This window comes from Nanorana parkeri, unplaced genomic scaffold (assembly GCF_000935625.1).
Source record: "Nanorana parkeri isolate BGI_ZX_2015 unplaced genomic scaffold, ASM93562v1 scaffold505, whole genome shotgun sequence".
Classification (NCBI taxonomy): Eukaryota; Metazoa; Chordata; class Amphibia; order Anura; family Dicroglossidae; genus Nanorana; species Nanorana parkeri.
The window spans coordinates 541,497-569,488 of record NW_017306773.1 but is presented as its reverse complement, the minus strand read 5'-3'; the positions used below and the strand labels follow the sequence as shown (position 1 = coordinate 569,488).

Sequence of the window (27,992 nt, the reverse complement as noted above, 5' to 3'; positions counted from 1 at the left end):
TTTTCAGAAAATAGCAAATTACAATTTCTTAAATTGCTGCTTTCCAAAATGATTTTTCCGATGAGAGACGTGTTGTCATTTTATGCGTGCTTATTCTCGACAGAGTTACCAGTACCTGGTCCTCAGGAATTATGTGGAAGTGGCACAGTTCATCAATACCAATACGGAATTTTTAAACCTTGCCGAACCGTTCTGGAAAGAACTTTTCAACCTCCCCTCGGTTTATGAATACAGCGCTTACAGAAAACTTATAGATAATTACGGAACGCATTTTCTGCAGTCTGGATCTTTGGGAGGAGAATATGAATTTAGATTCTACATGGAGACTGAAAAAATGACCCAAAATGGTATAAATGATTGCTTACCTTATTATTCATATAAAAAGGAACCTGTACTGAGGGTTATCTGTAGGCTGCCCTTGCTGAAGATGCTAGTTGCCTGGTTGCATGTGCTTTCAGTATTGTGAGTCAGGGGACCCAGAACATGTATGGAGCTAGTGAGGTTGGAGTGACTTTATAAAAAATGTTTAATTAAAGGTAATCCCTGATACAGTAGGGATTATAGTACTGTCTGTGTCCCCCATGGGGGAGATTTCCCCTGACTTCCTGTTTAGGTGATGGAAACAACATGTCTGTTGTTATCTGACCACAGATACACAGTCAGTTTTTAATTGACATTTGAATTGTCTGCAAGGACAGTTGATAAGGTTAATCATATTTGATTGTGACATCCACAAAGGACATCAAGGTGTTTCTGGGGGGTTTTTTTTGTCTGATTTTAGGTTTTTTTACTGACTTCTCCTCTGTGTTTCCTTTTTCCACAGGTGTGACAATGAGTGATATCAGTAAATGTACTTCATCCAAAGGAGGTTTTCTTTTCTTTAGTTATTCTTCATCAGAGTGCAAAAGAACAGTTGAAGTGATAAAATCTGCATCTGGTGCGTAATATGTAAAATTATGTAAAAATTCTTGGATCTTAGTTGCTATTTTTCTATATCACTTGAATGGGCTGTTTTTCGAGAAACATTTATCACAAGTACAGGGCGCACAGACAAAAACGTCTTCTCCCAGCAGCAAATGTTCCACTTTTCCCACCAGCTTGATGTATAAATGTTCTATCCAGTGTATAGATGTGCGAATGACGTTTGCACAGCATTCCTGCCACGAGATGGAATCGAGAAACATAGCAAATTCTTATGCTTCTTGACTCCATCTAGTGGTGATAATGACATCTCTCAGCTTCATGCTGGACAGAATGTTTATATAGCAGCCCCCATAGTGATAGATACATTCTCCCAATGTGGATTTATGGCTCAGAGTGAAGGGATATGTATTCACAGCACTTATTTTTCTGCCTTTATAAAAAGCCGTACAGTTAAGTTATACTGGGATCCACAAAATAAAATATTCTGACTGCCTGATGTTCTGTAATTCAGACATACCTGTAGTGCTCAGGGCCACCCCATTGATTCAAATAACATTGTTGCCGGTTTATCTTGGGATTTCAGAACACCTTCCTACAGTTATAAAAGTCCATCTCGGGTGTTCCTAACCCCACCCACATAAAGCACTTCTCATTGTGGAGTTCCAATATTGTAGAGTAGTAATTTGCCGATGACATCACATCCCAGCCACCTCCATTTTTCTCCCTGAACCCATTAATCACCCCTACTGCCTTTGGTTTATGTTTTATTGTGCTGTTAGTTTAAAGTAGTATAAAATGCTTAGTCTTTTTTCCCAAATAATGAATCCAGATCAAACAAATATACATTGACAAGGAAAGTATTTCTTACATTTTTGCCCAAACACTTACAGTCATTATGTTTCCAAACTGCTCAAACTCTCTCAGCTCTGCTTCCCTGGACTTCCTGTTCTTTACAAGATCACAAGTCACAGACAGCACAGTCTCCAGCAACTGTTCATCTACGAGCTTGGAGAAGAGAGAAGGAAGGAGAGGGAGGCAGGGAGCTCAGAGTGACTTGCCTTGCTGAGCCTGTGTAGAGACACATACAGCTTACTAGAACACACAAGGCTAACTCCATAGGACCCTGCAAAGGGAAAGCAACACAAGATGAAAGCAATAAGCCACAATAAGCTGCATATCAATAGCTGATGGATTGTATCACACGGCTTGCCTCACAGTTTAGCGGTTATTTGCCTGGATGACAAGACCCTGAGGCTAAATATACACAGGTACCAGACTTTACCACCCTCTGAAAAGCAATCTGCAGTGGATCACAGCGGGCTTAGGGCTTGTTCACACCAAGCACGTTCAAGGAGCAGAGCAGATGCAGAGCAGAGTAATTACAGACCGGATCAAAACTACGTCCAATGTATTCCAATGGTATTTTGGGCTCTAGTTGACACTGCAGCGTTTAGTTCCAGAGCATGTCAAAAAAACTGCAGCAAGCCCTATTTTACCTGCTCTGAAACGCTTGCAAACGCATCACAAACGCACGTAAACACCCTGGAACGCACTGAAAGCCCATTTTAAACAAAAAAAAAGTTTAACTTTTTTTTAAACCAAAAACGGCCTGGAACGCATCACAAACGTGGCAGTATAACACATTGCACTGGGTGTGCAGAAACTCAGGCAGATCTGGTCTGCATTTGGTGTGAACAAGCCCTTACTGGCTTTCAGGAGGCCTCACATGACAGCAGTGACTGGGGAAAGTCATGAGCTGAGTGATCATTGGTTTGTGATCGCTCAGTTCTCAAGCTATAGAGTCATCATGTGACAGCTGCAGTGCCACACACCGGCTCAACTATTGGGATGAGTACAGCGTACTCTCTCAGTACTTCTACTTTAAGTGGTTAATCAGGGGGCAGTAAAAACTTGGATCTAACTAACAGCTCACTGACACCCAGCTAACTGACATGCAAGTGAAGTGACATTGTTGCTTGTCGTTATAAAGGTTCCAACGACCAAGAGATTGAAGGTCAGGCGGTGGTGGCAGGCGGGGAGCCAAAATTTGTCACTGCCCTCAGCTTTTTCTCCTTGAACAAACCTGCAGAAAATCAGAAGCGCTATGCTGCCTGGGCCGGTTCTGTAACAAGTCTTCCAACTGTTATTAGATTTAAGGTCAGTACTATTTGTATGTATTACCTGTCAACTTAGCACAGTGCTCACATTAAGACATCATCTTTTATCAGGATTAGGAGAACATCATCACTTAAGAAGCTCGGACAATATCATTTCTCAGAATAAAACTATGGGTGAAAAGTGAATATACAGCAGCTATTGATGTATGGTGATTTTTGAGGGATGTGAACAATTGATAAATAACTTGCAGCTAGCATAGGCTAATGAAATATCGGCACTGAGTGATCAGGAGATTGAAGAGTGATGAATGATAAGAAGGACTGATGAGGCATGGATAAAATAAGTATGAATGTGAGCAGGAGAGAATGAACAGTGAGTAACACAGAAATTCTGAATATTGATGAGTGAAGGGAATTGATCGACGATGGATAAAAAAAAGGAGTTTGGATGACTTTGGAGTATTGAGCAATTTCTCTTTTTTGAGTGCCATCAGAAACTACGGCTTCGGTCTGATTTATTGCAAAGTTCTTATTTTGTGAACAGTACAAGTTTACGGAGTTGTTGTGTTCATACACTTCCTGTACTAGTTCTTCTGCTTGCAGTTCCAGACTAGAGACCTGTGATCAGCTCCGAGCAGGGAGTAATATACTGCAAACTTTGCTACTGCTGAGGTCTCCAGAATCCAAAACACGTCAATCACAAATGGACCCATAATGAGACCAGACATACTCATGGCATGTGTAGACCTCTGCATACCAAACAGTGCAAAAAAGCAAGAGATACAGTATATTAATATATTATAAGTGAAAGCTGATTTTTAGAAGGACATGACTCAGATAGGGCTGAATACTAAAAGAAAATTGGGTACCAAAACTGACCACTCTGTTCCTACCACCCCTGAGCAATATTCCACCCTGAGCAAATAAACAAAAAATATTTCTCAGCCACGGCTTTAATACTAAGAATTGAGTTACTATGTCCAAATGTTAACATAATAAATACAAAGGGTACAGGTACTCTTAAAATATTTGATTAAAGATCACACAGGAACTCATGTACACACATACACATGCACAATCACACACAGACACACAAAGGTTGAACTTGATGGACCTGTGTCTTTGTTCAACCTCAAATACTAAGTAACTATGTAACTATTAACATCCTAAATTACCAAAACCTCATAGTAAAGGTCCTTGACAGCCACCCAAATTATGATCCATTGGTCACCCATAACCTCCACCAGCCATTGCACACCTTATAATACTATAGGAATCCTCTCTTCTTCCTGCTTCCATGAAATTCATATATAGTTTATGTTACAGGTACATTCAACCACTGTTTGCAAATATAACCGTACAAATGAATTCCATTCTTCTTTTGGCACCATTAAGTATCCACCATCGCTGTGGCAAAAAAAAAATCTGGATTCTAAAACGACCCCTAAAACCACAAACCCAAATTAAAACTTAACAGGATCTACCCCAGGAAAGAAAAAAGAGGGGAGGGAGGGAGAATCTTCCTCCTCAATTGTTGTCCCATGTTGCCCTACTGTGTTCCTCCCTTTCTGGCATGTCACCAGGTCCCTGGGCTGAACCCTATACTCCTTCTACTCCTTCCCCACCATTTCCTTCCCATTACCCCACCCAGTTACGAGCTCTTTTGTTTAAAAGGGCTGCCCTGCTCCAGGCTACACCTTGCAATAATATGGTAGTCCTCACTTCTTCAACTACCATGAAATTCAATCAGAGTTTATGTGACAGATGCATACAACAACCGCTCCCAAATATAACCTTACAAATGCATTTAATTGTTCTTTTGGCACTATCAAGGATCCACCATTGCTGTGACAAAAAACCCTGGGTTCCAAAATGACCCCCAAAACTACAAACCCAACTTAAAACTTAACTGGTTCTACCCCGGGAAACAAAAAGGAAGGGAGGGAGGGTGGGACAACCTTCCTCCACAACTGTCCCTTGTTGCCCTACTGTGCTTCTCGCTTTCTGGCATGTTACTATGTCCCTTAGCTAAACTCTACACTCCTCCCCCACTATTTCCCTCCTATCACACCACTCAACCATGTGCCCCTTTGTTTAGGAGGGCTGCCCCGCTCCAGGCTTCAAAAGGGAGCTAGTTTAAACTGAGCTTATTCTTATTCTAAAATTGTAATAAAAACATTTGTCTCTGGTCCAAATACATTAGGAAACCACACTGTTTCAGAAAAGACACAGATAGGGCAAGTGGGCTTGCAGGGGTAAATATTTTGTTACATTAGCCCATGTTTGTGTATCAAGGGGGCCAAGGCAGCAATGTGTATAGGATGCTCTAGTATTTGCTATTTTTGTAAAATATGGTAAATTGAGACAATATAACCATTAGGATGTCAATGCTCTTCCAGCAAACGCCCTCATTGGCCGAAAGGGTGTATTTTCTGTACAACTAATGTTCTAGGGCAGGTGTAGCCAAACTTTGGCCTTCCAGCTGTGGTGAAACAACAAATACCATAATGCATCTGCCTCTAAAAGTCATGCCTGTGGTTGTCAGAGTCTTGAAGTGCCTAATGGGAGTTAGTTTTGAGCCCGGTAGAAACCCACTAACCTCTATGGAGCGAGGGCATTTTTTTAAAAAGAGTTGCTTTCTGCTCTGTTTATAAACAAGTACTAGCAATATGTGTGTTTGTAGCACCACTTAAGGCAACATCCATCTGGACCCCAAAGACTTACATACCTAAAATACCCTTATAAATATATATTTTTTTGAGCTTTGTACACTGTTTGGATCAACAGTGCTTATCCTGCCCATGTCCCGCCCCCAGCGCAGTCACTAAGCTGTGTCGAGGAGGGAGGATAGGGAAGGGAGGAGACAGGGAGGGGTCTCCCTGTCCCTCACCTGCTCATCACCGGTGAGGCATCGAGATAGATGTCCTCACTGTTTTTTTTCTGTTTTTATTGATTGGACAGCTTGAACCAATGGCGCTTTGCCATTGGTCCAAACCATCCACAGAGCTCAAGCCTACAACAGCAAGTAGAAGCTTCTGCAGCTCTTGCCTCACTAAGTTAGGTTACACAAGCAGTGGGGAAGCCCGCTGCTGTGTAACCTAACTTAGCTGTCAAAAGCTGGATGCTGCGCCGCCTGTAATTAACAGGCAGCACTCCGTCCATGACAGGTTACACAGCGGGGAGGCTTTCCCTTCTGTGTAACCTGAAAGAAGCCGGTCTGAATGGAGAAAAAACTGTCAGCTTCAGACTTGGTAATAGTATCACCATCCATAATACTAGGTGAGGCTCTGCCTCACGTGCCTCCCTTGACCGCATGTCCCTGCTTGGTTCTCCCCAGGATAACAATTACCTTGCTACTTTGACATATGTCGGAATGGCCAGCAGGTAAGCCCAGGCCTGTGTCACATGACTAATAAAAATACAGGTTATAATTGTAAGTTAATGCAACATTTCTCTGTGCACGGAAATGGCCTCATATATCCATTATGTTTTCTATTTCACTTTCTGCAGAACTATTTCCAGAGTAAATTATTTATGTAGTGAATGTGGTGTTTTTTTTTATGTGGGATACAGAATCCAGTGGAAACCATGGAAGATATTTTAAGCCATACACTATCTCGCTTGCCTTTATTCCAGCAAGCGGCATATGACAGTATCATTTATCATGCCTTACATAGCCAGACATTTCAACACTTTTTGCATTTGGGAATATGGGAGACAAAATGTAATTAGGGATCTGACAGATATAGTGATGACCTTTGTGTGTGATCAATGATATTGCTTGAAATATGTTTATCAATGTTATTATCATTCTGTTCACATCTCTTGCACACCGCTTTTGCTTGACTTGTTGAGCCTGATGTGATCTGTGCAGGGTTTAGGCCTGACAACAATTTTTAGCGACTTGATTAAATCCCCCTCTGCTCAGTTAAAGGGGAAATATACAGCAGTGTCAGTGAGTACACATTTTGGGTTATCATTTTAACAACCGCAAATAACTTTTTGATGTAAGTTTATATTTGTATGTGCTTTCTGTGTCATATGATAGTATTTCATATACGGATTTGCAAGCATTCCCTCTAGCCGCTATCATTATATTAGTATGTGTGATCAGCATCCTTGCTGAAGGCTGCTGAGACAAATTCAGTTATGGTATAGGCAATATAGAGATTGTGTTATAATAAGTAAATTATGGATCTGATGCATAGACTGACACTTAGATAAGAGGAGTGGTAAATCATAGTCTCTGTATTATTCTAAGAAGAAAGAACTCCAGTAGGCAGCCAAGTAAATAGCTGCTCTTTTTGTACTTCTATTATTGTGCACTATATATACACCGATCAGCCATAACATTATGATCACTGGGAAGTTAAGCGAATAACATTGATTTTCTCCTTACATTGGCACCTGGAAGTGGGTGGGATATATTAGGCAGCAAGTGAACATTTTGTCCCTGAAATTGATGTGTTGGAAGCAGAAAAAAAGGGCAAGCATAAGGATTTGAGTGACTTTGACAAGGGACAAATTGTGATGTCTGGATGACTGGGTCAGAGCAACTCCAAAACTGCAGCTCTTGTGGGATGTTCCCGGTCTGCAGTGGTCGCAAGACCTTCCAAAAGGATAACCGGTGAACCGGCAACAGGGTCATTGTCAGCCAAGGTTCATTGATGCACGTGGGGAATGAAGGCTGGCCCGTGTAGTCTGATCCAATAGAAGAGCTACTGTAACTCAAATTACAAAAAAGTTAATGCTGGTTCCAATAGAAAGGTGTCTGAACACACAGTGCTTTGTATAGGTGTTTCTCCTGCACTCCTTTCAGTGTCTGGAACCAACAGACCAACATTAGGGATGCACCAATACCATATTTTCAAGTACCTGAAACTTGTCCGAGTGCTCACTGATACCAGTACTGATACATTTAGTGTCATGTGACAGTTTTTCTAAAACAATACAGACTAATGATTTCAGGACAGTGGTGGAGCACCAGGGCCCAGTCACAGTTGCAACCGCTGCAACCTTGGTAGTTCTCAAGTTTCGGCACTGGTATCTGAACATTCCTAATTAATAGTAATATTAATTTGGTAAAAATTAAAGCCCAACTTCAAGTTTTTTTGGTTAAACGTCCTTCCCATGCATGGGTTGTTTTTTTTTAATATGTTTTAAAGCACCTAGTCACCCTCATCACTTTTCCCCTTCACAGCCTCTCATAATTTCATCTTATCTCGCCGTGTTTTAGTGGGCTGATTTACGCATACCCCATAGGATTTCTGATGTTGAAGGTGCTTGTTATTGCACATAAAAACATTTTGAGAAGATGGAAGGAACTGTATATCCATGAATCTTCAAGGGTTCCAGTATTTGATAGGTCAGACAGATGTTTCCCCAGAGGACACCTGCCTCATTATAGCCAATCTCAGTGCCAGTCTGTGTACAGCTCATATTTATTCAATCCAATGTGCAGGTGAATCTCCTTAAGCAAAACATTTTCCAAGCATGGTTTTTACGGGTTCTGGAATACAAAACTTTTTTAGAAGGCGTATTCTGTAATACATTTTCTCACAGTAGCTAATTAGCAATTTTGCAGAGAGCACTCCCTGACCAACAGATGGCCACAAAATGAAGCAAGTTTTTCTATAATAAAATAGGATCATTAAAATATGACATGACAAATGTTCACATTTAAAATCAATGTCAAATTAATTTTAGTTAGATTAATTACTGAAAACGAGTGTTATGTAAAACATGTAAAAGTTCCACATTGAAGGACTTTACAATAATACTCATTAATGTAGTTATTAGTTATGCCAGTGGGCCACATTTTTAAATTCTAGGCTGTTTACAAAGACTATACCGCCTTTTGTGGACGCCTGATCATCACACACTATATGAGCTCTCTGGACATTCCATTTCAAACCATGGACAATAAGAAGAAGCAGGTGTCCCCTTTGATGCTTGAAAGTAGTACTAAAGGCTAGGCATTTATTTTTTACGTTAATGCATTCTCTGCATTAAGGTAAAAAATGCACAGACCCTTTCTATGTTCCCCTGTTCCCCTCACACTTGCCTGTGTTCACTTGACCCCTCTGCTGGTTCTGGGAAGATACTCAGCATTCTTCCAAACTTCCTGGTCCGGGGGGAGGGTACTGAGGGCAGAGGAGCCATAAGCTCCTTCTGCCATCAGTTAATCTTTTGGGAGGTGAAGGATGGAGGGAGCAGGGGCATGGCTATGGATACACACAGCTAGGCACGGGCACAGCTGGGAATGAGCACACATGGGTGTCTCCTCAGCAGCCAGCTAGCTGATGGGCTCTGACATCACTATGACGTCATGGCAGGGGTGGAACTACCGCAGGTGCAGCCAATATCGGTATCCGGCGGGCCCCCCATCTCTGCGCCGGGAGTGTCGAGACATCTGATCATCCAACACTCCCGGCGCAGAGATGGGGGGGCCCGCCGGCCGCCGGATACCGATCCCGACACTCCTGGTGAAGAGATGATGGGGCCCGCCGGGCCGTTTGAAACTGAGGAGGGAGCCGGGGAACGAAGAAGCCTGCAGGCACATCATGGGGCAGCGATGGGGCCTCGCCCGTGAGAACCCGGCAAGCAGCCTCCTGAGCACAAGAGCGCTGCTGTCTCCCACAGACACTGTTTTTCTGCAGCTTCTCCCACCAGGAAACAGTTGAAGACCCGCCAGAAGAGGTGAAGGTAAATAATTCATGAAAATTATTTTTATTTTCAGCCTAACTGATGGACATGCTTTATAAAGTACAGCTGGTGTTTGTAGTGCTCTATAGCAGGTGCCATTCTGCATTGCAGCAATGCAGAATAACACCCTCGATAGAGGACTACAAATCTCAGCAGTACTTTATACAGCAATGCTATGGTGTGTTTTTTTTTTGGGGGGGGGAAATCCTGCACCAGGCCCTTTGTTCTTCAGGTCCGCCACTGCGTCATGGGGAGGTGTCTTGAGATCTTGTGATGAGGTTTAGGGTATGTATATGTGTATTACATGTTGCATCATTGTCATTATGTTCCCCGTGATGAAGGGACCCTGCGTGGCCACAAAACGTTGGCTTTTCTGATATGACATGTGACATCAATAAATGAACACCATGATCTAAAAACAATATTTTCTGAGTGCTGGTGATTTTCCATTTCTCTGAACTTGAAAATATACAGTGCCATCCGTGTTTATCACTGCGAGCACCACATTGACTACTGTTTCTGGACGCTGTAAGGAGTTCAGGAGATAAATCTATACAACACAGCTAGCTGATGGAGACCCCACAAACAGGCAGGGGTGGGAGAGCATTTTGGGGACCAACTAGTGAATGAGGAAATACACAATTTAAAAAAAGAATTATGCAAGTGTGGCCACCTATCCATAAAATGAAAACAAAATTGAAGATTTGATATCACTTGAACATCCTCTTCTGTTCTGAGAAGGCTTTCCACAAGATTTTGGAGTGTGCCTTTTGGAATTTGTGCCTTTTCAGCCAAAATAAAATTTGTGAGGTCAGGCATTGATGTTGAGTGAGAAAACTGAGGCCTGGTGCAGGCCTATGCGATCCGGGATCGCGGGGTCCTGCACAACGCAGGCCGCAATTGCCGCGTAGCCCCTTTGGTTTCAATGGGGTGACATCCACGCGGCAATCACAGGAAAAAGATACATGCGGCTGTTTTTCGAAGCACAGGCGAAATCGCAGTGGGAAACGGCGCGACCCGCCCGGCGGGACTGGGCTGCCATTAGAAAATAATGGCACCCACAGCGCGATCGGCGCACACCTAGGCGACTCCTGACAGCGCGACAATCCGCGTGGCAAGCGTGCATGATTGACGCGCGGTGAGGTGTCGCCTAGGTCTGCACCGGCCCTTAGCTCACAATTTATCCTAAAGTTACAATACACATTGCCACCCTGTCACATTTAATAGCGCACATCTATAGGTAACAGCAAGGACCCCCAGGTCCCATGAACAAAGCTGTACCTTCTTTAATTCCTGTATCTATCCCACTGAACTACTGTGTATGTTTGCTATATTTAAAAAGGGTTTAGATATGTAGCTGTGACTTTGTCTTCACTTGCTGGAAAATTGTTCTCAAATTTGTCATCTTGTATTTTGGTGCATCTGTCTTGACATATGGTGCTGGTGAGTTCATCTGTGGAAGGCAGATATGATTGTCAGCTTCCTTTTTAAGGACAATCACAGCAAAGTGAGACACTGCAAGGCGATGGATTCCTTGGTTAATCGTTAAAAATAAAAATAGCAGCAAATCCTTAAAGGGTTGTGTAGGCAAAATGTAAAAACAATCTCAGTACATTGCAGTAAGCTAGTTATTGTCCAGCACTACCTAAGGATGTAAAGCAAAAGCTGAATGTTAACACACATTTATTTACCTTTCTATCTGGCAGTGAGTCCATTCTTTGCATTATTGCAGAGATATGAGCAACGCTGCTACCTAACACGTTTGTGTGTGTTAGATCGTGTGTCCCCTGATGGGTGCTGTGGTACCTCCTGCCAGCTGCCACATCACCACTGGACATAGTATATACTGTATGGGCAAAGTATGTGGACAGCCCTCTTAATTTTTGAGTTCAGGTTTCCAGTGAACGGTACTGTTAATGCTACAGCATACAAAGATGTTTCAGACAACTGTGTCATCTTGGGTCTCTGTGCTTATCTGTGCAATGCAGGTAGATCATGGTTGATGGAAGGGAGCAGAAGCAAGTAACACACAGAGTATAGAGGTTAGTAGTAAGTAACACAGAGTGCAGGGGTAATTAGTAAGTAAAAATGACAGGACAGGAGTAAGTAACGCACAGAGTGCAGAGGTCAGTACTAAGTAACACACAGAGTGCAGAGACCAGTATTAAGTAATGCACACAGTGCAGGGGTCAGTAATATGTAACAGAGTTCAGGGGTCAGGAGTAACGTATAATTTGCAAAGGTTAGGAGTAGGGATGCACCGATATTTTTCGAGTACCAATGCCGATACTTGGCACTTTCATGAGAACTACCAGGGTGGCAGCGGTTGCAGCTGGGACCGGGCTCTGGCGCTCCCCAATGGTCCTGAATTCATTAGTCGATATTGTTTTAGAAAAACTGTCACATGACAATAAACAAAAATGTATCAGTACCTGTATCTGCGAGTACTTGGGCAAGTACCAGTACTTGTACTCGCAAAACTGGTATCGGTGCACCCCTTTATTTATATTTATAAAAACAAAATCATACATTAAAGCAGAGATGTACAAATACCAGGAGCTCCACGTGCTCCTTACAAATGACAGCTGCCTCCTAACTTTTGAACTTTTCTCTAGTCTAGTCTTGGAGCTGGAAAATTATCTGTACATGTACTTGTACCGAGTACTGTACTTGGTATCGGTGCATCCCTAGTTAGGAGTAAGTAATATACAATGTGCAGAGGTCAGGAGTAAGTAACATGCAGAGTATGTATGTAACTCACAGAGTGCAGGTGTCAATAGTTAGTAATGTTCAGAGTGCAAAGATTAGGAGTAAGTAATGAACATAGTGCAGAAATCAAGAGTATTTATTGCAGAGAGCGCAGAGGTCAGTAGTTAGTAATGCACAGTGTGTAACTCACAGAGTGCAGGTGCAGTGGCGTAACAACCGGGGTTTTTACCTTTTTAAATGTCCCTGGGAACATAAAATAAAACTTTTTTTTTTTTTATACTACTCACCTGATTCTTGGATCCAACAATCGCAGCCTCCCGTCTCCCATGCTGTTAGAAGTTGCATACAGCGTGTGCTGGTTACTACTTAAACCGGCGCGCGCAGTGTGCAGCTTCTAAGAAGATACGCTTTTAGTGTAGCGGGAGTGATGCAAAATGCACAGCCGCCTTCCCCGCTACGATATTGCCGTTCCCTGGGTGATATGTGTGTATGGAGGGGGCTAATGTCTGCCCCGGGCGCCCATAACTCTGGTTACGCCACTGTGCAGGTGTTAGTAGTTAGTAACGTAGAGAGTGCAGTGGTCAGGAGTACGAAATGCACAGAGTGCAGGGGCCAGTAGTATGTAACTCACAGAGTGCAGGGGTCAGTAGTATGTGATGCAGAGTACAGGTGTCAGTATTTAGTAATGTTCAGAAAACAGAGGTCGGGAGTAAGTAATGCACAGAGTGCAGAGGTCAGTAGTATGTAATGCATGTACTTATATATTATATAATTATATAATTAAATACCTAAACTTGGACTCTAAATTCATGGTTTGGCATGCTCTCCTTCTATACTGCCTGGCAATAAAAAAAAAAACTAAAAGAGGTCCTAACACTTCCCTGATCTATACAAAACTAAATAATGTTTTGGTTGGAGTTGTGCTTACATACAGTATTACAATAATAACGAGGTACGCAAGAATGAGAACATGCACAGAATTTTACTTCTTTATTTTTAAGCTGACCCCCTTGTACGAGCTGGTAAAAGAAGTGCCGTGTGCATCAGCTAAACGGATCTACTTGAAACGAGCCATTGAGGAATACATCGGTGAAGCACATCCATGTCGGTGCAAGCCATGTCAAAACAATGGACAACCTGTCACCAAGGGAAGAGAGTGTGAATGTTACTGTAAGATGAACACGTATGGAAAGGCCTGTCAATATGGGACTGCAACAGATGAAAGCCCAGGTATGGAAATAAAGTGTGGAGCCACTACTTGCTCTTTCCTATTTCTATGGCTATAATTACATGCAACTAAACCCAAAACATAATTTTTGGCTTTGGATAGTGTGCAGAAGGATTGAAACACCTGTCAGGTTTTTATTTCTGTTTGTGACCTCATTAGGGAGATTCACCCTCTCTAATTGTCCTAATGACGCTTATAGCTTAAAGTGAAAGGTAATCCCAAATTTTGGGTTGTCATCAGAATAAGAATAGACTGGTGACTGGTGAGGAAGCCGGTCAATCCTGACTGGTGAGGAAGCCGGTCAATCATCCAATCGGCCAATCAGCAGGAGAAGAGATCAGAATGGAGCAGATGATTAGGCTGTGACATCTGCTCCATTCTGACCTCTTCTCCCGCTGGCTTCCTCACCAGTCACTCCTGACTGGTGAGGAAGCCTGTCAATCATCCAATCGGCCAATCAGCGGGAGAAGAGGTCAGAATGGAGCAGATGACTGAGGACTTGGAGGAGGAGTTCGCGGCCATCTTGCTTCATTGAAGACGCGATGGAGGTCCTGTGTGCGGCGGATTCGGGTGCCTGAAGATGGAGGACGCGGCACAGGTACTCGTTTTTTGTATCGGAGTATTTGCACGAGTACTGCAAATACTCGGTATCGCCACCGATACCGATGCTTGTATCGGTATCGGTGCATCCCTAGAATTTCAGGATGCAGAGGCATTCCAATTACTGCTAGCTGTGGGTTTCCTATGGTACAGTTCATTGAAAATCTGTGTTTCAAATGTTAAACTGAACTTGAATTCTAGGGGCTGCCATTGCTGGCTGCCTGAAAAAACTTGTTGCCTGTTTATGGTTTAACCTCTTTTTTCAGTACTTTGTAAGTCATTGACCCCTAACAAATGTGAAAATCAGGAATATTATCAGCACGACAGCAAGGAAACATGCATCAGCACAATCAGAATTTAACAATTTCCATTTAAAGTGACACTAAACTCAGGAGTTAAATCTTGAAAATGCATTCATGTATCTTCACTATTAACCAAAATGTATCTTATTCGTGTATTACTTGGCTGTAGATCCTCAAATCATCTCTGTATTGGTGCTGACACTGTCCTTCCTTCTGGAGGGTAGCTACGTTTGTTCCCCATGGTCCCTGTGTGTGTTGTTGTTGTAGTAGTAGTAGTAGTCTCAGAGATGATTTGAGGATCTACAGATGAGTGATAGAGTGATACACAAATAAGATACATTTTCGTTAATAGTTAATCTACCTGAATGCATTTTGAATATTTAAGTCCTTAGTTTAGTGTCGCTTTAGGAAGTCTACCAAACTATTACTGAGATGTGATACAATTGCTACGCTATATTCTAAGACGGTCGTACATACAGTATGATTGTCTAAGAGTTAGCGGTTAAGTGAAAAAAACAATAATGTGTTCCTAGTGCACAGGAAAGCAAGTACATAGTAAAATATAAGTTGATAAAATGTTTAAAATTAGCAGGAAATACAAAGTGCATGTATTAAATATATACATAAAAAAAGACAGAGGTAGTCTTATATGTATAAACAAATAATCAACAACAACTAAATTGGAGATCATGCAGCCAGCTGAATCAGGAGAGGAGTGGGAACTCCAGCGTGAACTAAAGAAAACGTAAGAGACGGCACAAAAGACCACCATAGTGCATAAAATTCAATAGCAGTCAGAGAGAACTGGGGGTTCTAGAGCAGTTACAGCCTGCACTATGGAAAAGGAACGAGTCTTCCAGCTTCTACTTCATGTCCTGGCCACAGGCAGAGGGAGCAGATAACTGCCAGAGAGAAAGGATGCTGGGACACTGAGGGATCAGAAGACCACGAGTAAGTCTCATTGTCAAGCTTCGCTCATCTAGGTGACATCAGCAGGTTAGAATGCATTTTGGGGATAGGAAATAGAAGTCTAGAGGCTGATGATGGGGAAACTCTATTTTCTATCCTGGGAACTTGTTCTGACCTGCTGACATAACCTGGATGAGTAGAGCATGACAACGTACCTACAGACTTACTCCTGGTCTCCTGATCCCTCACTGCTTCAGTATCTTTTCTCCCTGGTGGCTTTTTTCTCTTGTGGGCGCAATTGAGTTTTTTTATTTGAATAAACTTCCTTATAACTTACTACACTATGGAGGTCTTTTGCCCTATCTCTTGTTATGTTTTTCTTCATAAATGGTTCTGAAAGGATGGTAACTAAACAAGTTAGATTGTATGTGCAACCAATTTGTATGAGCCATCAGACTTAATCGGTATTTATGAGTAATCCTACTCTAGATTTCTGTATATCTCAGTCAACTTCTTATGATTGAAGGAGTTGTTCATGGCAGCTGGAGTTGCTGGTCATCCTGGAGCATCTGTCGGGGAACCTCGGGACGAAGAGTCCGGAACCGGGTCTGTAATAATCCTGCACCCAGTGGAGGAGGGAAAAGCTGTATTGGGGACTCGATAGAAAGCCAAAAGTGTGAGCAAGATGAACTGGAGCATCTACGGTTTGTTTTATATATATTTTTTTCTTTGTTCATCATCTCAGGAAAACACTAATTCCTACCATTCCTAACTCTACTTTAGCACTGCCATAGTAACATGCAGGTGGAAGGGGGCGATATAAAGTAAACCCTAAAAATAAAGTAAATTAAAGTAAACCCTAAAAAAATAAAAATTAAAGTAAACCCTAAAAAAATGGATTAAAGCAGCAGCTGCTGCATACAGGCACCCCTGGACATGAATGGCTGTAAGCAGCTGTGCGTGATTACATGCCAGGACTTGCATACGGGTGTAAAACTTGTATATACATACAAAAAGAATGCAGAAAGACTGAATTTGTGGAATATGCTTGGGTTTTACGCAAGTCCCAGCATATAATAGTGTAGAGCTATGTATAGCCATTCATGTCTGTGGGTGACTATACGTAGCTGCTGCGTATACACCTGAGGTTTTTAATATATGACCCAGTGCACCCATGCGTATGAGGCCTAAGATGTGCCAAAGGCAGCGAGTTTACACTGCTATGTACTCAATAATGGCAGTATGAAATCAGAAGTGAAGATTAGTTGCTACAGTGTCTCAGTGTACTTTGTAATACTATGATCTTACACTAGATTTAAGGAGGATCTGAACTTTGGAAGGTGTGCTGAAGAAAGGCAAGCAGGGAGCAAATGATCAGCATTGCCTGTGCTCTCCCTGCAGCTGATCTTCCATGCCTGGTTCTACACTGTGTCTCTGTATGGAGGTGGCCATCGTGGTGGAGGCAGGGCTTTGCTTCCCCATGTAACAGCTGTCCCCCAATGACCGGTGGTCTGATAACTTGTGAGGAAATATTCAAGCACCAGGAGAGGTCCACAATGCATAGATCCACTGAATGAATGACGCAAAAGCAAGAACATTTTTGCCATATAGATTTCTCTTTAGCAAACAGCAGTGATGTCATGACCAAATCTCCTGAGACTATAGGCAGCAGTGCCTTAGATCTCACTATGAAGATACAACACTATTGTGCTATAAGCTTGGAAGTCCTTAGGCATCCTCACATAACAGGAGGTGCGCTGTTATTTTTATAAGGAATTTAAGTCAAAAGGTAAATTTTCAGGGTATGGCATAGACACAATTAACATTTCTAGATATTACCAGTAACATAGGAAATCTTCACTTTTTGAGTTCAGACCCACCTTTACAGGTCAGGGATACTTTTTGGTACCAGCCTTTGCTGTGTGTGTATCACATGTTACACTGAAACTTTCCTAGGTTCACCTTCTTCATTGCCCTGCCCAATAGATTCTGTATTGAATGAATGATGTGCTTTGCCAAAATCATATAAAAAAAAGGGAAAGCAATATAAATGAGGTAATAACAGAAACATGCACACAATCTGATTACGGCTCTCGGGCGATCAGCCTGCATCTGCCATGTGTTAATATTTGTTCTTCTCAAATGTCGTATCCTTGACAAAACACTCACCTGTTCTGACAACTGTCAATGTCACTTTATCACCAAGTGGATGTTGACTTTTATCATCTGCAAAATTAGGAGCTGGCTTATTACTGATGAATATTAGGCAAATTTATACAAAGGTCACTTGTTCTGTCTCTGCCATCCTTGCCGCTAGCGCTGAATATTTTATTCTTGGATCCTGATGGATTAGCATTTTCTTTATGTCCAAAAGTATTGAAAATGATTCACATGTCTGAGGATAGTGATTGTTCAGAACAGCGTTTCTCAACATAATTATATTAGGAAACACTTTAATAACAAAAGCCTGTCAATGTATATGGAAGAAAAACTAAATATCTTTTATGTAGTGAGTGCTGCATTCCATTTGTGTTATATAATAATACATTGTGTATTACATTAGGTATTAGGTTTTCACTTGTCTGTTATGTTCATGGACAAATGAAATATTCACTTTAAGCAAATTATTGTTTGTGCTGGCATAATGTTATAACATCATCATCATAATAATAATAATAACAATAATAATAATAATAAACAGTAAGTGTATGTTAATAAATGGTAACTATGAGTAATACATTCATTATTTTCACTTGTCTGCAGAACTGTGGAACCTCACTGCTTTGATATCCAAATTTTGCCGACTGAGTTCTGCCCTCTTCCCCCTACTCTGGTGAATGGCTATATCTTGGTAAGCACAGCTGTTTTGTTTACTCTTAATGTCTTAAGCTGGCCATACATGGCTCCAATTCCAGCCAATTCCTCCTGAATTGGCCAATATTTGAGCCGAGGGCGACCATGCTGGCACTACTGAGTGCAACAACTTCAATTAAATAATGTAAGGCTCCGGGTGGAAAATTGTCAGCTGAACAGTGACTGCAGCCAAAGCTGCCAAATTACACCATAACATTGTCTGTTTGTCTTTACTCGTACTCGCCCAAATGCTCCGATACCTTCCCTGATACCGGAACTTCCGGTCAGAGGAAGATTTCCTCTGACCGGCAGTGCCTAGGGGAACATGGAGCCAGCTTCCCAGGCAATCAGGAAGCCGGCTTTCCAGCCAATCAGCATGGAGATGGCTTCCTGCCCAATCAGGAAGCCGGGAGCCGGGTCATTACCTGCCGCACGGCTTCTTGATTGGCCAGGAAGTCGGCTCGATCCTTATTGGTTGGGAAGTTGGTTTCCCAGCCAATCACAATTGAGCCAGTCAAATAACATGGACCCGGCTTCCTGGGCAATCAGGAAGCCGGGCATCATGTCATTACCCGCCACCCGGCTGCCTGATTGCCCGGGATGCCGGCTCCATGCCAGTGGAAGCACCGGTATATGTGAGTACTGAAAGCAAAATATCGGTACTCGATACTGAAAAAAACGTTATTGGTGCATCCCTACATTTCATAGACATACAATATATAGTAAAGAGAACTAACAGGAGGCCTTGGTCTCAAGGAAGTGACATTTTAATTTTTTCAGCAATTTTAAAAGATCCAATCTTAGGAAATTGATGTTCCCACATATCAGTTGATTTTAGTAATACAATTTGATAATGTTAGCTTATACCTTATTGATTCATGTGACCTAATGTTAGTCTTAATGGAGATATAAAGGCACCAGCATCATATAGTTATTCAAAACAAAAATTGTGAAATAAATAAAAAGATTATTATGCTCCAAAATATTACATTACTTTTAAAACACTGCTTATCCATGCCCCTTCTGAGTAACAGCTTCTGGATCATCTCAATCCAGGTCACCTCCCGCAATGACACCACATGTCACATACAGCTGCACTCCAGGCTGTAGGAGAGGCAGACATAGTAGAGAGGTGGGTGGGGAGGTGGGCAGGGCATTAGGGATGAGGGGGTAGAGCTGTGCGGGTGTAGTAAAAAAAAGCTGTGTATTAGTTTCTGAGCTCAGTGCTTCTGCATGAGTGACTACAATGGGAGATATTAGGAAGGCAGAATTAAATGTGGACACAGGTATACAGGAAATGTTTGTGAATATTGTTCTCATCTATGTGGAGGTATTTATAAGGACTAAATGGACATGGAAATTTAAAGATGCAGGGTGAGAGATGTTAAAATTGCGGAATTGCGGAACCTGGTCTTGGGGCGGCAGGGAGAGTAAATCCGGCCCTGAGGAGAGACACTGTGTAAGTCAGTGCACGCAGCCAGGGGCGTGCACGTCAGACAGACAACGTGGGACCCAAGGAGTCAGCGCTGGATCATGTGCTTTTGTGGGTTTCCTCCCACACTCCAAAGACATGCTGGAAGGTAAATTGGCCCTGTATGTATGTGAGATAGAGACCGTAGATTGTAAGCTCCTTGAGGACAGGGACTAAAGATCTGTGTAAATTGTCAGCGCTATATAAATACCTGTAATAAACAAATTGCTCAACCAGCCAAAAGATTTGTATTTCTCTTGTGCCAGTCTTGCTATGCAGACAGCATAGTCAGGTAGTTGACTTCAACTTCAACAGCAAAAAAGTTTGGTCAAGAACACTCCTCGTGCCTGTTAACTGAATAATTAAAGAATAGCAGCACATTGATAAGATCTTCTCTCTGCTATCTTCTCCAGTCAGCATCCTTACATCCCACTGAAGGTAACCTCTGCTTCTGCATTTTACCACTGTAGGCCCCAGTTTTAGCTGTCCATGCTCAAGACATGCCTAACACTCATATCACTAGAAAGCAGTGACTGAGCCTCTAAATTCCTTCCAACAGGATGACGACAATTCGTACTATGTTGGCAAACGTATTGTATACACGTGTAATAGTGGGTACACACTGGTGGGTGAGGCTGTTGCTGAATGTAAAGAAGACCTCCAGTGGCATGTTGGTGCCAGGGAATGCCAAAGTAAGTAGATATACTTTACTTGTATATAACATGTTCTGATGAAAGATATTCCTTCTATTTGTGTATTCATATGACTTTTTTTGGGTGGGAGGCATTGCCCCCATTGTTATAACTTGACTTATTTAGTATTCTGAAAATTATTATACACATATCTGTAAGCTCGGGAAGGTGACTGTTAACTACTAACTTCCTAAACCAGTTATTATAATGATATGCACACATAAAGAATAGGATCTGGACCCTGCAGAACAATGGCTATATATGAGCTACAAGCTTCCTGAGACCCCTAAATGAAGGCCTCTATACAACATTGCATTAGGTGTCAGTTAGTGGTCAGCAATAGTGGATACTGGTAGAAAAGCAACAGCATATACTGACTGTCATTTGTCTTTTGAGCTGTAGATGGCGCTGTAGTGCAATGTTAATATTTATGTGCATGCTTATCTATGATACACGGGAAGTTTTTTTTCCTTTTTTCCGTTGGCATTTTAAACTGGGGTGCCTCAAGATTTTGCATACCTTTAAAGGGTGCCCTGACTATAAAAAAGGATAAGAAACACTGGTCTAGGGTACCATTAAAAAGCAGTTTATTTGCCTTATCCCTAATTCTCGCAGGCGTCCTCCTCTCCCTGAAACAGATCCCACAAAGCCATTTCTCTTTGATTGATTCCTGAATAGGAGGGTCTGCTTCAGTGTTCTGATGAGAAATGTTGCACTGTCTGCATCTCTTTAGAAATAAGTAACCCGTATTTCACCAAAAATAAAAATTCCTATTGCAGGGGATGCCAAAAATTTGGCTTGTATCTCAGTACAGGCATCTGAAAATCTGTGAGCCAATCACAGAATCAGGAAATGGCATTTCTGGGTGCATTCTGTGCACCATTGTTGTAAAGAATGCCTCCAGCTTGCCATATTGCATTGAATTTATTAAGAAAAAATGTAGAAAATTACAGTCACTACAGATTGAAATGGAAAGATAATTTGTATAAAATTCAATTACAAAATGTACAGTAATTTTACATGCTATATTAAATTTTAAACGAAAGTGAAGTTCTTCTTTTAAACGTATTTATCTAGATTTTCCAGTCAGTCTCTCCGACACCTTACTATACTCCAATAATAACATGAATTAAGTATATATTAATATTAATAACATAAAAGCCTTCTTATATCTGCACAAACTGTATTCAACATGGTAATGACTTTGTTTAAATATATTTTTGCAGGACTTATGTGTTCTTTTCCTCGGCTTCCAAGCAGCTTTGCAATTTCCCCGGAAAAGGATTCCTACCAGGTTGGAGATAAAATAAAACTCTCATGCCAACAAGGCCTGGATTTACAAGGTCCACAAGTCGTGTCATGCAGTTCAAGCCTGACCTGGAATCCTGATATAAAAGACATCCAATGTACAAGAAAAGGTGAAGTGGGGTACATGATGTAATTATTATTTTGCCTGACGTATCATTTGCCTGGACATTCCTTATTTAGTCTAACTTGTTGCTTAATGGCCAGATAATGTTTTGCTACATTCCGGATAAAGTGAACAAAACTTTGAATAATGGCACATAGACAACTATTTGCGTTACCTTCATAACTGCCTTAGGCCTCTTTCACACTGGCGTCTTCAGCATGGATACCATGCTGATCAGAGCAGTTCGGAATGGATGTCACCATTTCTCCATGTTGTGATAGAAGAAGAAAATGAAATTACCAGACAAATGTTGGTCTTTGGGGAGTCAGATATGTCCATTTAAATCAGATTACCCCCAATCGGCCACTATCAGGTTTGCCAAAACTGAACTCTGTTCTGTTTGGCTTTCCGGACCTGGCTGGAGTTGAGGTTAACCAGATGTAAACGGATGCACGTCTGTTTAGATCCGGCTGCCCATAGACTAACATCGGGCTTCCGATCAGATCCACCTGAAAAACTGACAGGCAGACATGATGGGAATACCAGTGGGAAAGGGCTCTTAAAGGTTGTACAGACTTTAAAATGATCATGTATGTCCAGCCAAAAATTTTTTTCTAATAGAAAAAAAATTAGAGAGATTTACTTTCCTGTCCTGCTGACAATGTTCAGCAACACAGACATACTTCCTGCAGATATACCTTCTTAACTCCAGCTGTCAGTGTCAACCAAGTCCACATTGACCATTGGGAAGCAATAATAGTGGTTCCCAATCAAGTGATCACTATGATCACATGGAGGCCAAAGGCTCCCTTGACAAAAATGAAACCTTACGCCTGTAGATGAATATTGCCACCTTCAGGCTGCACTGTTCATCTGAAGTGCCATGTATTTAATATTCAACTGTCAGATACACTTGTAAAAATAAAAATAATACAGTTTTTAAAAAATGTACAAAAAGGGTAAAAAATATATATTTGTAAATTTGCACAATTTTCTGCTTTTAATTAAAACAGCAGAGTTTAGTATACCAAAATAAAAAATTATATGTACCTTAAAATATTTAGTCAATATTTAGATATGCACATTGGAAACTTCAAATTTCTTTATTAGACATGTGCGATTCGTTTCGTTCCGAATCAAAATTCGGACGAAATTTCGGAATTTTTTTAGATTCGGAGCATCCGAATTTCCGAAATATAACATATCTGAAATCATCCGAAAACATCCTTATCGTAGCTGTGTTATCTAGAAGCCTGAGGATTTAAAAAATAAAATTGAAAGAATAAGACTTGAATGAAGAACCCAGTCTACATGTTATGTAGTTCAGAATGTTATTCATGAAAGGCTGTACTTTAGTCCAGTCCCCCATACCCCCTTCTAGCTGGTGATCCTGGAACATATCAGCACATAATGCTTTAACAATCTATACAATGTAAAAGATGTCTGAATAAATGGTATAACACCAATGAGATCCATCCTGCCTTGAAAGTATGATTGATAATTCGGGAGGCAAAAAGGAGAGAAGATTATACAGTGCAACCAGAGTGTCCTCCTACTGTCCTTCCTCTGACCCTCTATGATGCTGTATTTGCTTATTCTGTAGGGGATTACACAGCCCAAATGAACTCTTATGTAAAGCACTGTTAATACATGTGAAGCGGAGCCATTCTTGGCCATACACAAACCATAAAATAATGGGGCACAAGTGTGTTGTGTTAAACAGGGCCTCTCTCTTTTTCTTATTACATTGAGAAGTCAGCTGTGGAAACTCAGATTTAAGATGGAGGAGTTTTCTACAGTTTTTTTTAGATGTCTAAAGTTTTCTCGTTTTACCAGCGCATTTGTCTAATCCCTTCTTGAAGCTGTTTTTTATATTTTCAACTCAGTCCCACCCAAGGCACTTGTATTGTTCCTGTAAGTGAGCAGATTGATCAAGATGACTATTGTTTTTTCTACCTTAAAAAAAAACTATGGGGTAAGTGTTTTTCCCCATAGTTCTCTTAAGTGTCACAGGAGGACATACAGGTGAAACTCGAATAATTAGAATATCATGCAAAAGTAATTGCAGTAAGTGCTGCAAAAGGGGCCCAAACCAAGTACTGAGTACATATGCATGCTTGTACTTTTCAGAGGTCCGATATTGTTCTATGTACAATCCTTGTTTTATTGATTGCATGTAATAATCTACTTTTCTGAGGTTGTGGATTTGGGGTTCTTGGGGTTTTCATGAGCTGTAAGCCATAATCATCACAATTATGACAAATCACGGCTTGAATTATCTTGCTTTGCATGTAATGAGTCTATCTCATATATTAGTTTCACCTTTTAAGTTGCATTAGTGAAATAAATGAACTTTGCACGATATTCTAATTATTCGAGTTTCACCTGTATACTAGCATCCTCCCGTGACCCAAAGCTCAGTATATCACAAGCTACAGCTCAGCTTATACTGAGACCGCCGCAGCCGGGACGGATCCCGACAATGCTGCCGAGATCCACCCAGCTGCATGAATGACAGCTGGCTCTGCCTATCTAGAGGCAGAGCCAGCTGTATCTGTCCCCTCCCCTGTGCGTTCCTCCAGTCCAGTGGAGGATCAGCGAGGGGAGGGGGGAATCCTTGCGGGGAGTGGTGACTGACAGTCATGGCACTCTGCAGGGACATGATCGAGAAGTGAGTGTGATATATTAGTTTCACCTTTTAAGTTGCATTAGTGAAATAAATGAACTTTGCACGATATTCTAATTATTCGAGTTTCACCTGTATACTAGCATCCTCCCGTGACCCAAAGCTCAGTATATCACAAGCTACAGCTCAGCTTATACTGAGACCGCCGCAGCCGGGACGGATCCCGACAATGCTGCCGAGATCCACCCAGCTGCATGAATGACAGCTGGCTCTGCCTATCTAGAGGCAGAGCCAGCTGTATCTGTCCCCTCCCCTGTGCGTTCCTCCAGTCCAGTGGAGGATCAGCGAGGGGAGGGGGGAATCCTTGCGGGGAGTGGTGACTGACAGTCATGGCACTCTGCAGGGACATGATCGAGAAGTGAGCGAGCGACGGTGGTATGTGTTCTCTCACTTCCCGATCTATTGAGCTGACGTGTGACAGTTTCATTGTCACACGTCGGTTCGAACTATGATGAGTGGTTTTCACTCACCTCATGGTTCTGCTTTAACTCTGACCATATATCAGTGAAAACGAAACAGTGAAGGGGCTTGAGATAAACTAGAACACTGCTAGTGGGTGCTGAATGACAGCTGGCTCTGCCTATCTAGAGGCAGAGCCAGCTGTACCCGTCCCCTCCCCTGTGCGTTCCTCCAGTCAGCGCTGGAGGATCAGCGAGGGGAGGGGGGAATCCTTGCGGGGAGTGGTGACTGACAGTCGTGGCACTCTGCAGGAACATGATCGAGAAGTGAGCGAGCGACGGTGGTATGTGTTCTCTCACTTCCCGATCTGTTGAGCTGACGTGTGACAGTTTCATTGTCACACGTCGGCTCGAACTATGATGAGTGGTTTTCACTCACCTCATGGTTCTGCTTTAACTCTGACCATATATCAGTGAAAACGAAACAGTGAAGGGGCTTGAGATAAACTAGAACACTGCTAGTGGGTGCTGAAGCCATTACAACAATATTGTTTAAAATTCATTTTAGAGCATGTGAATAAACAGTGACTGATTTAAGCACCCCTGGTGATTTCGTTTTTCAACACTTGTCATTGTCACTTTTCCTGGATAGCTTGATCTGCATGTGAATGTGAGAACAAATGGAAAGGCGTGTGAAACAAAAACCAAAAAGATGTTGGTAACCTCTATTTTGTGATTATATTTCTACTCTTGCAGCCATCCCGAAAACAGATGAAACAAAATGTAAACCTTGGGAAAAAGTCCAGGAATCTAAGTGCACTTGTAAGATGCCTGCTGAATGCGGGTAGGTGTGCAACCTTTTCTAAGACCAAATACCGACTTTATGATATATTTTCTAATAATAAGATTGGCAACAAGACTAATTTTTCAGCCTGACCAGTAAAATACCAGCCAGGTGGTAACCCTAAATGTAGGTAATATGATTATATCTATATAATATGCCCATTTTATCCTGGCGTGACCGGATACTTTGTGGACTAGCTTTACTTACTTTGGATGAGCCTGAGGCTTAAGCTGGCCATAAACCAGTGGGATTTCATTCAAAAATGTTTCCAAGCTCACTCCCATTGAAAACTATAATTTCAATACAAATTAGCTAACTCAATAGGAGATTGTAGTCCATCATAGAAGGGAGGATCTACAGCCGAGTGACACACAAATAAGATACATTTTGTTAATAGTTAAGGTCTTTGAATGCATTTTCCAGATTTAACTCCTGAGTTTAGGGTCACTATAAATCAACCTCGCTGTCTTTCATTCTCTGACTATTAAATGTGTGAGGTTATGTGGTTGAGAGGGAAGCAATTGTCAGGCTCAGATAACCCAAGTTCCTCTGATTGACTCAGCAATGTCAGCTCTCATATTTATTCCCTGACAGATTCCTTTTAAAGCGGACCCTGCATTTTTATAATATCTATTTGCTTTTCAGCTCCTCTCTGAATATTTGTGCTATAGATGGCCGGAACAGCAGGAACATAGCTCTTACAGTCTGTAAAATGCACACACTCGAATGCCTGGGAAGGAAATACACACTGACTGCAGATGAAAACTGCAAATTCCCCACAACAGATAAGTCATGTGACTTGTGCCAACTGTGGGAAACCTGTTCTGGTGAGAATTTCCCTTATTAATGCACTTTGTACGGAAACAAGAAAAGCTGTCTACGGAAGGAGAACAAAGGTTCATATTTAATGGGGTAGTAGCAGGTAGTCACATTCAACTGGGCTTGTTCTGTAATGTTAAAGATGTTTCGTAGCTTCTCCAAGGCACCTCTTCCATTGTAATGAGTGTCAGTAGTTATATCTACACAGGTAGCACAAACATCTTAATCTAATCACCGTGGACTGTGTCAAGGCAGACTTTGATTGTCCAGGTTGGACAAGAGGTGTGCAAGTTGTGGAACCATCATGTTCTAGTTACTTAATTCCATCCTTGGAGTCAGAAAGTCTGTTAATTTTCAAAACACCAGGGTAGAGATGTTCAAATTGCATTATATGTGGAATTTGATTAGGTGTTTGTGCTACCTGTCTTTTGGGGTATGTTACTATTACTCTTTAGAACTGAAGAAATGGCTTTGGATAAGCTTATGAAACGTCTTCAAGATTACAGAACAAATTCAGTTGAATGTGACTAACTACTGCTAGTTATCTCATGGCCTGGATGATTGAGAACCTAACAGACATATTTATTGAGCTGACTAACAAAGTGCTGAATTCAGTAACATATAACGATAAAAGAGTATGTAGAGGAGATCTTACTCCAAAAATCCCAAATAATTTCCCTGACTTTACTCAAATTTCATCTAAAAGAAGGGTGTTTATAAACCCCTGCTACCTCCTTGCCATGGCTGCCTGGTGTTATTATGGTGGAGGATCATGTGGTTTTATTACATAAAAGAAAGATAAAAAATTGAACAGTTGTCGCTGGATCAAAAAAATCCCTTTTGTTTCTGTTCCTTTGACAATGCCAACATTTTAGGTTTATCCTCACCTTTTTTTGCTTTTTATTGCATCCAAAAACCTGGCAGATAAATATATTTTGACCAAACTGAAGCACATTTTGACTAAAGCTCTATTTTAAACCTAGAAGTACTGGCCTTGTGTCTGCACACTGGACAACATACAGTATAACAGTGCAGGGTCATAAGGCCATCCCTATGGTAATCAGCATGTATGGTGATTACCATAGGGATGGCTCTATATAGGACCATGTAGGGCAGTGGCGGATGCTGGACTGCAGGTCAGTGATCTGTCTGGCATGCTGCCCAGCTCACTAATGTCACTGGTTGCCAGGAGCTGAACGGGATGCAAGCCAGAGTGTCCCGCTCAGCTCTATGCAACCGGTGATGTCAGTGAGCTGGGCAGGACACCATACAGAGCGTCACAGTTTGCTAAGAGCTCTTGGATGCTGTGGCCGCCCTCCCGCCC

General features: G+C 41.8%; 1 protein-coding gene across 1 annotated transcript in view; it reads left to right on the top strand.

The window, feature by feature from the left end:
• Positions 1-27,992, top strand: part of C7 (complement C7) — a 44,007-nt gene that overhangs the window by 14,249 nt on the left and 1,766 nt on the right. The window contains exons 7-16 of the mRNA XM_018561164.1: positions 104-347; positions 824-937; positions 2,915-3,081; positions 13,457-13,685; positions 16,021-16,198; positions 18,258-18,345; positions 20,378-20,510; positions 21,737-21,928; positions 25,762-25,849; positions 26,495-26,676. Of these exons, the coding sequence (XP_018416666.1) occupies positions 104-347; positions 824-937; positions 2,915-3,081; positions 13,457-13,685; positions 16,021-16,198; positions 18,258-18,345; positions 20,378-20,510; positions 21,737-21,928; positions 25,762-25,849; positions 26,495-26,676 (1,615 nt within the window). The remainder of the gene's footprint in view (positions 1-103; positions 348-823; positions 938-2,914; positions 3,082-13,456; positions 13,686-16,020; positions 16,199-18,257; positions 18,346-20,377; positions 20,511-21,736; positions 21,929-25,761; positions 25,850-26,494; positions 26,677-27,992) is intronic.